The sequence below is a fragment of the Gopherus flavomarginatus genome, unplaced genomic scaffold, assembly GCF_025201925.1.
Source record: "Gopherus flavomarginatus isolate rGopFla2 unplaced genomic scaffold, rGopFla2.mat.asm mat_scaffold_90_arrow_ctg1, whole genome shotgun sequence".
Taxonomy (NCBI): domain Eukaryota; kingdom Metazoa; phylum Chordata; order Testudines; family Testudinidae; genus Gopherus; species Gopherus flavomarginatus.
Genome location: NW_026115176.1, coordinates 186778 through 195919, shown reverse-complemented (window position 1 = coordinate 195919; position 9142 = coordinate 186778). Strand labels below are relative to the sequence as shown.

The following is a 9142-nucleotide window of genomic DNA, read 5'->3' as shown; positions in this document are numbered from 1 at the left end:
CAAGCTGTTAGCTTTTCCATTAGGGCTACCATCCCTTTCACTTCTCAAATTCCAAATTATAGTCTATATTTAATTTCAGTGCCACAGGGAGATTCATGTCAGGGGAGGGTAGCTTCATTTAAAATTAGCTACTGAAGGAGAGATCACATGAGAAGAGCAATATCCTTCCCAACCCTACCAAGGGAGACCCCCCTTCCCCTACATTCCATGAGGCTTCAGAGGGGTTAATTCAGTGGTTCTCAAACTTTTGTACTGGTGACCCCTTTCACATAGCAAACCTCTGAGTATGCCCCCCGTTTATAAATTAAAAACACTTTTTCATATATTTAACACTATTATAAATGCTGGAGGCAAAGCGGGGTTTGAGGTGGAGGCTGAGAGCTCGCGACCCCCAGTAATAACCTCGTGACCCCCTGAGGGGTCCTGACCCTCAGTTTGAGAACCCCTGGGTTAATTTAATTTTAGCACCCTGTGTCCATTCACATGCATGTGCTATTTTGAGCATTTCAGTTTTCACAACATAGGCTCATCCCAGATTCTGGAACAAGCTCAAATGCTCAGTTCATGGAGTATGTACATAAGCTATACTAAAGACAAACCCACAGTAACCGTCTCCAGTTTGTTAGGGACCCCATGGAGCCAGTCTCTAGGAAACAGATAAATGCATGGAGGTTAAGTCCATTAATGGCTATTAGCCAGGATGGGTAAGGAATGGTGTCCCTAGCCTCTGTTTGTCAGGAGGTGGAGATGGATGGCAGGAGAGAGATACTTGATCATTACCCATTAGGTTCACTCCATCTGGGGCACTTGGCATTGGCCATTGTCGGTAGACAGGATACTGGGCTGGATGGACCTTTGGTTTGACCCAGTATGGCTGTTCTTATGTTCTAACCTAAATGAACCCAAAGTTATGGTGACATATATGAGTCAAGGAAGGCAGAAGAGTATCAGAAACCTGGCAAAATCTCTGACTGGATGGGCTCAGGTATTTGGTCACAAGCTGAGGTGGTTCAAAAGTTTTGGATTTTTTTTAAGCAGAATTTTTTTATTGTTTCTTTAAACAATCAAACATAGCAAGCAGCAAATATTTGGCCACACACTTCTGAAACCCCAAACCATATTCAGGTTTTGGCAGACTAATTTCAGCTTTTCAATTAAAAAACCACAACAAATTTTGAAGGAAAGCAGACATTGTGATTTGTTTCTGCTTTTTAAAAACCCCTAGTTTTCCATCCAAAAAAAGTTTTTACTGAAAATATTTGTCCAACCCTTTTAATGAGCTTTAGTGCCTTTTAGCACTAACTGATGCAGAGAACCAGTGATACCTTGTAAACAAGTTTTCTCAAAACTGGGTTTGTGCCGAGATGCGGAAGGTTTATTTTTCCCAGATGTACATCTTTTGCTGTATTGGGCACTATATGCCTATTTATACGAACATGCGTGTTTCCTCTAAACCTATCAAATTGAAAAGTGAGATATACAAGATGTTAATTAGACCTGAACTTTTTAGGGCCCTGAATTCTGGGCACTGAGGAAGAGACAAGAGCAGATTTTGAATACAATGGAAATGAAAATGTAAAGATGGGTGCTTGGAGTTACATGGCTGGTCCATTATTTCAAACTAGTGAAGTAGGAGAAATGTGAAGGTGGTACCAATTAAAAAAAACCTGAGGGAATCCAGGTGTAGATGGGTTGGCCATGTGAAAAGAAAATTGGAAGAATGTATAGGAAACAGGGAGTTTATCCTAGAAGTGGAGAGTAAGAGAAGGGTTGGGAGACCCAACCTGGATGGATGGATGTCATGCAAAAGGATATTATTAGCTGCACCGTCTCCAAGGAATTGCATTCAAGACAGGGAGTAAGGCTGCAGGAAGGTTTGAGTTGAATAAGTGCAGCAAGGGGTTCAGACACTGCATTGCAAGAGTATCATTGTGACAGATACGATGGTGTCCTGTAACATCCTGGACAAATCTTATTGAATTAACTTTTACATCTTTGGAATTCATTATATTAAAACTGCAAATGTTTATGTACTTTTGTAGGATTACATGGAGCTTTAGGAGGAAGACATGAATTGTGCAATCTCTGGCAGATAGTGGGGATATCAAAGGCCATTTGGGGACAATACGCATGAAGTGGATCTTCAAGAAAATTGTTGGTGGTGAAGATTATGCAAATGACTCACCTGGAAACCTTTTGAAGCTACACTTTGAGCAGATACTGACTGTCTGGCTGATTATGTAAGCAACGTCTCTTTAAAGAGCAAAACTGGAGAAATCAATGACTTACAGAGTAAGGAGTAGTTCTTGGTCTGGGCTGAGGATGTGATGAACTTGAAAAGATAGGAAAACCCCTGGGTAGTGATTGAAGAACAGCTCTGCCAGAGCCCTGCACACATATTTAATCTCATCTAATCTCATACTTCACTAGAAGCTAAATTAGTTTGGCTTTGCTCTTAAATTGCAGGAACAGAATCTGTCTGATTTACATGCTCCTGGTTTTCTCAGATTTTCCAGTGTGTCCATGAAATGGTCAGTATGGTTCCCACAGTGTGACCCAGCCTGTTCAGACTGGTTCCAGTGCTCCCCAGCGGCAGAAGGCTACAGACTTTAAGGCATTGCCTCTCAACGTCTATTAAGACTATGTCTACACTGTGAGCAAGAGGTGTCAGTCCCAGTTCATCCAACCAGCATTCCAAAATTAGCAGTGTAGCAATAGTATCACAGGCTGCAGTGAGTGGAAGCTCAGGCTATTTTCACTGAGTAGAAACATGCCTGAACCCAATGGGTATGTATTTGACATACCTTGCCCATGCCAATGTCTGTATTTCATTGAATCATAGGACTGGAAAGGACCTTGAGAGGTCATCTAGTCCAGTACCCTGCACTCATGGCAGGACTAGGTATTATCTAGACCGTTCCTGACAGGTGTTTAGGTGTTCAATAGCTACACTACTATTTTAAGTGATCTACCTCACTGAGAGCTAGTGTGAGTATGTCTACATGATCTGGGAATCACACCCCTAGCTGATTGTGTAGACATACACTAAGTGTAAGGTGTTAGTCAACTATTGGAAAGGGCCTCCTCCTTCTCCCTCTAGGGAGATAAGTTCTACAACCCAGAGAGACCTGTTGTGTGAAATGCCGATTCCATTGTACCACAACAGTAGTGACAGATTCTGAAATAATCTTAACAATTACTAAAGGGAAACCCCATGTGCCAGACTTGATAGACAGACAGGTTTACTGAAGAATGAATAGAGTGACCAAAGGATGTTACCACTGTGTTTATCGACTTTGCAGCCAGTTTTGACTCACTGCATCAACTAGCGCTGTGGATACCGCTTCACAAGTGTGGGGTGCCTGAGGGCTTAGTGTGCCACACAGAGGAACAGTACCATGGTACATTCACCTGTATGAGGGTCAACGGTTGTATTACAGACTGGTTTTCAGTAGAATCAGGGGTGCATCAGGTGTGCAATCTCTCACCCTTTGGTATTTAATGATATAATAGATGATCTGATGACTGAAGCCCAAGGAGGAGGTTCACTATTTAAAGATTCATCTTTAATGGATCTTGAATATAATATGAGAATGATATTTCCTTAATTGGAGAGACTACTGACCAAAGCTGAGAAAAATTGCTTACTCTATGATGATAAAACCAAAGCCTATAAAGTGGAAATGAATGACCTGGTGATGTACATGTAGATAGCAAAGACATTGAATGGGTGAATAGTTTTATCTCTCTGAGTAGCTGATTGGCAACAGGAGGTTCTCTTTGCAAAGAAGTCACACATCTGATCAGTCTTGTGTCACTGGCATTTCAGCATCTTCAAAGCTTCTGTCTGGTTGGCAGAATGTCTAGCTGATCACTAAGAGATGTGTGTCTTAGAGTCACCATTGCTGCATTAGTGTGATGTGTATCTCCTGCTGCTGATATACTGCTGATTTATACAATGTGAACAGCTTCAGCAGGAGAGTCTGAGAAAAGCCTTGCCCTAAATTACTTTATGGCCCAGAGATTAAAACACTTGGGGGGGGGGGTGTAACTTCAAATCTCTTCTTCACAGCAGGCAGAGGTGGGAAGTGAATGAGTTTCTCCCACATCCGAGTACCCCAACCAATAGGCTAAAGGGATTGGGGGTGGGTGCTACAGGTCCATATGCTGGATTGTAATTTCGACATCCTCTTCCCCCATTAACTAAAATATTTGGCAAATAGGTGTCAAATGTGCAATAGTACCGGGTCAACTAATACTGCTTATTGATGGGTGCAAGAAAACAATGTTTCATCCCCTACTTTTCCCCACAATCTCATGCCATCTGTTTACTTCATTTACATTGTGGCTAGCATCTTCAAAGTATCATATAGGAGAGAAAATAATTTGCTATTTGATTGTCTAGCTCCTTGGGTGCTTCGAAAATCTGACCCTGTCACTAAAATTGGATACCTAAATTCATTAGGCTCCTCTGGTAATCCAAGCCTCAATTCTCTCATTCTCATGCATGGTAAATCACTGCATAAGGACTGACCCAGCATGGTGTTACTGGTAGCTTGTTACAGAGAGTGAACTCCAGGGATCTTGTCCCAAGGGGAACAGGACACCATTTAAACAGCTCTCAAGAATCACTTCTTAGTCTTGGAGTCAGATGGGGACAGGTTCTTTGCTCCACTCCCAGTGCTAACTGAACCTCTCTTGTCAGATGTAAGTGTTTGGGGTAAAGAAGAGTTGATATCCTGAGGTGCTGTATTGTGGAGGCAAATAGAGAGTCTAGACAGACAAATTGGTAAGTAGGTAGATAGACTAAGACAACAGAAAGAGAAAAGCACAGGTCAGAATGATCTCACCATGTTAATGATCCACATTAAAAGGGGAGGTGAGTTGATCCATATTTTTATTTCTTTATAAAAAAAAAGTTTATCCTTTCCATTCCAAAGAACCAGATTCTATCCCTCCTTATCTAGGGGCAGGTCTGTCTACTGAGTCTCATTGACTTTTACCTGCTCACACAGCGACAAGGTAGGAGAGGTGGTATCTTTTATTGGACCAACTTCTGTTGGTGAGACAGACAAGTTTTTGAGGCACACAGAGCTCTTTTCTCTCATCCACAGAAGTTGGTCCAATAAAATATATCATCTCACCTGCCTTATCTTTTGAATGTCCTGGGATCAAGACAGCTACAGCTACACTGCGTGCGCGCACAGAGTAAGTTACAGCACAGGGACTATGGTTGGGAACCCAGCTGCTACTTGAATTACCCATCTCTTTCTGTCTTTCTTGGCAGCACTGAGAAAGTTCATTTGTTACACGTTATCTGTAATTTTTATTTTTTGGAGAGTGTGGTATGTGTGTGATTTATGGGACTGGAGAGGAGAAGACACTGAGTTTTAATAAGAATGTAACAATGGCCCTACTTGTTCAGATCAATAGTCCCCTAATTCAGTATACTGTCTCCCAATAGTGGTCCATGATAGATGTTTCAGAGGGAGTCAACAAAACATTGCAATTTATTGAGTTATCTATCCCCTGTTGTCCAGTCCCAGCTTCTAGCAGTCAGCAGATTAGGGACACCCAGAGAACGGAGTTGCATCCCTGACCATCTTGGCTAACAGCCATTGAAGGATCTATCCTCCATGGATTTATCTAATTTTTTTTTAATCCAGTTATACTTTTGGCCTTCCCAACATCCCCTGGTAATGAGTTCCACAAGCTGATTGTGTATTTTGCAAAAGGTATTTCCTTATGTTTGTTTAAAACTTGCTGCCTATTAATTTCAGTGGGTGACCCCTGGTTTGTATGGTATGTGAAGGAATATAACATTCCCTTATTCACTTTTTCCACATCATTCATGATTTTGTAGACCTCTATCATGTCATTTTAATCTCTCCTTATATGGAAGCTGTTTAATACCAATGTTCCTCTTCTATTTTAGTATATCTTTTTGTAGGTGAGCCAGCTACAACTTGTGGCAAATTGCCGGCACTATTATGATGGGTCTCGCTCTTTCTCTTCTTTGAGGGGGGGGTTCAGGGCACCATTTCTTGCCCCTGAATTGGAATATTAATTGCCCCATTATTGTCCTTGAGGAGGGGAGTGGAGAGGGAGTGACCTGGGCCCGCCCTCTACTCCAGGTCCCAGCCAGGGACCCTGAGTATAGTGGTGAACCACTTGAACTAGAGGTTCCTTCCCCTGGGCTACTTCCCTCTCCTGCCCTTCAGCTTGTGGGGGGCTTCTTGCCCTCCCTCTGCATAAGCCAGGTGCCCCTTACCTAGGGTCTTGGACTTCTTAGCCCACTGCAACACTCCTCCAAACTTTCTTCTGCTTCTCTTCAAACTGTTCTCTGCTCCAACTCCTTCAGACTGTTCTCTCCTCCAATACCAATCCTTTCTGCTCCAACTCCCATACTATCTGATTGAAGCAGGGTTTTTTATCTTGTGACTGACTGCAGGTGCTCTAATTGGCTTCAGGTTCTCTAGTTAATCTATAGCAAACTTTCTTCCCCTTATAGGGAATAAGGCTCCCTTCTAACACTCTCCTGCTGCCCTCTGGCCATGCTGTATCACAAACTGCACACATAATTCAAGGTGTGGACATATCATGCATTTGTATAGTGGCATTCTGATATTTTCTGTCTTATTATCTATCCCTTTCTTAATGGTTCCCAACATTCTGTTAGGTGTTTTTTGATATCCCCTTTCACTGAGCAGATATTTTTAGAGAACTATCCACAATGATGCCAAGATCTCTCTTTTTAAGGGATAACAGATAATTTAGATCTATTCATTTTTTTATGTATGTATGGGATCATGTTTTCCAATATGCATTACACTGCATTCATCAACACTGAATTTCACCTGTCATTTGTCACTCAGTTACCCAGTTCTGTGAGATTCCCCTTGTAACTCTTCGCAGTTTGTTTGAGCTTAACTATCTTGAGAAATTTTGTATTGTATGCAAACATTTTGTGTGATTTAATAGTTTTTTCCAGATCATTTGTGTCTGTATTGAAGACAAGTGTTCCCAGTAAAGATCTTTGCCAGGGGCCAGCAATTTACTTCTATCTACTGTGAAATTTCCCTTCACACAGAATCTGCCTGTGTTTACATTCAGGTTCTGGTACAAAGTCAATCTCTGTGCTTAGGTATTTGTCTCATGAGTTGATAATGAAGGCATGGTGATTTTCTCTCCAAGGTCATATGGGGAGAAAAAATAGATGGGACATTGGAGAGAGCATTGGCTTCATTCCCATTTCCATTGAAAACTAATGTTAAAATAACCACTGAAGTCCGTGGGGGCAGGATAGATTCTCTTCTGTATGTAAAGCCTGATATTCAGACATGCAGAATAATGAGTCAAAAGTCCCATTGAGTCGGAGTTTAAATGACTTAGGAACAACAGTCCCATTAATTTCTATCAGTCCCCTCTTTTCAAATTTATGTCACGGTGCTGAGAGAATGTTTGCTGGCCCCATTCATTTCTTTTTCTTGAAAAATCCTGATGATTTTAATAAATATGACTCCAAACATACACTACAGATATTAAAGAGTGTTTTCAATAAAATTGTCTAGAATAACTGACAAAATGTAATAGAGAAAGATTATTTTTATAGATTTGGCCAGTTGCCCAGCTATTGCAAATTGTCCATAGCGCCGTTGGAGTCAATCTTCCAGACCCCATGCTGGTCTAACTCAGTTGTAGCTCTGTTGAAATCATATGACCAGATTGAAGCTCGAGTGTGGGAATGCCTTCACAGCCTTGTGGTTAGAACCCTAACCCCAGTTGCAGAAGTCCCAGGATCCAGTAACTCTGCTGCACTGCCTCTTTTATTAGGTATCCACAGCGGAACAGGGTCAAGAGGAGAGGCTGAGGGAGCCCCACAGCAGACTGTCCCTTAGTCACTGGTGGGACCTGATGCTGGGATTTAGGCATTGAAAGGGGCAGTTAGATGCCCAAGTCCTTTTGTGTATCCAGCCCATATTGTCAATTTAAAACACACAAATTCCATCCAGCCTCTCTCTCTCTCTCTCTCTCTCTCTCGCAATTTACTCTGTTTAAAATATACCTTTTACAGGCTGGAATAGGGCTCTCCTTACATCATGCTACTTGTCTGAGGATGTGCACATGTTATTGCAATTTACTTTTATGAGAAGTGTTAATTTAATTTTTTTCTGGTCTTCTAGATCAAAGATATTCTAAATAAATCCCAATGGAAAATCAAACCAAAGTGACTGAATTTATTCTGCTGGGACTTTCCAGTGATCCACAGGTGCAGATTTTCCTCTTCTTGATGTTTTTAGTTATTTACCTAGTTACTCTGGTTGGGAACATATTGATCATGCTGGTGATAAGAGCTGATTCTCACCTTCACACGCCTATGTATTTCTTCCTCTTCCATTTATCCCTTGTTGATATCTGCTATTCCTCCATCACAGTGCCTACAATGCTAATGAACTTCCTAGCAAAGCACAAAATTATTTCGGTCAATGGCTGCATTACCCAGATGTTCTTCTTTATCCTCTTAGCTGGTACAGAAGTTTTCATTCTTTCAGCAATGGCTTATGACCGCTATGCTGCCATCTGTGACCCATTGTATTACATGGAGATGATGAGCAAAGAGATCTGTGTTCAGCTGGTGAGTGGGGCATGGACCATAGGGTTATTATATGCCCTGCTTAACATGGTTTTCACCTTCAAGTTGCATTTCTGTGGGCCCAATCAAATCTGCCATTTCAGCTGCGAGCTCCCTTCCCTATTACAACTGTCCTGTACTGATACCTTCACCAATCAAGTGGTGCTTCTTGCTTCTGCTGTGATACTTGGAGCGATCTCCTTCCTCCTCACCCTGATCTCCTACATTCACATCATCTCCACCATCCTGAGGATGCCCTCTGTGCAGGGTAAGCGAAAAGCCTTCTCCACATGCAGCTCCCACCTGATTGTGGTTGGTTTGTTGTACCTGGCAGCTTTCATCCAGTACACAAAGTCCAGATCAGTCTCCTCTGTGGCTGTGGATGAAATAGTCTCCATCCAGTACAGCATCTTGACTCCCATTCTAAACCCCATCATCTACAGCCTGAAAAACGAGGAGGTGAAAACAGCTCTAAGGAATTTATTGGGAAAATGTAAGTTTCTCAAGTAA

The 9142-nt window shown here is 41.9% G+C and overlaps 1 protein-coding gene across 1 annotated transcript; it reads left to right on the top strand.

Annotated features, from left to right (window-relative positions):
• The first annotated feature begins 8209 nt into the window (after positions 1-8209).
• LOC127042678 (olfactory receptor 5V1-like) lies at positions 8210-9142 on the top strand. The gene has a single exon (XM_050935947.1). The coding sequence runs from the start codon at positions 8210-8212 to the stop codon at positions 9140-9142; it is 933 nt and encodes a 310-aa protein (XP_050791904.1).

Excerpts from the sequence above, each read along its gene's own strand:
- LOC127042678 (XM_050935947.1), top strand. The coding sequence starts at position 8,210 with ATGGAAAATCAAACCAAAGTGACTGAATTTATTCTGCTGGGACTTTCC.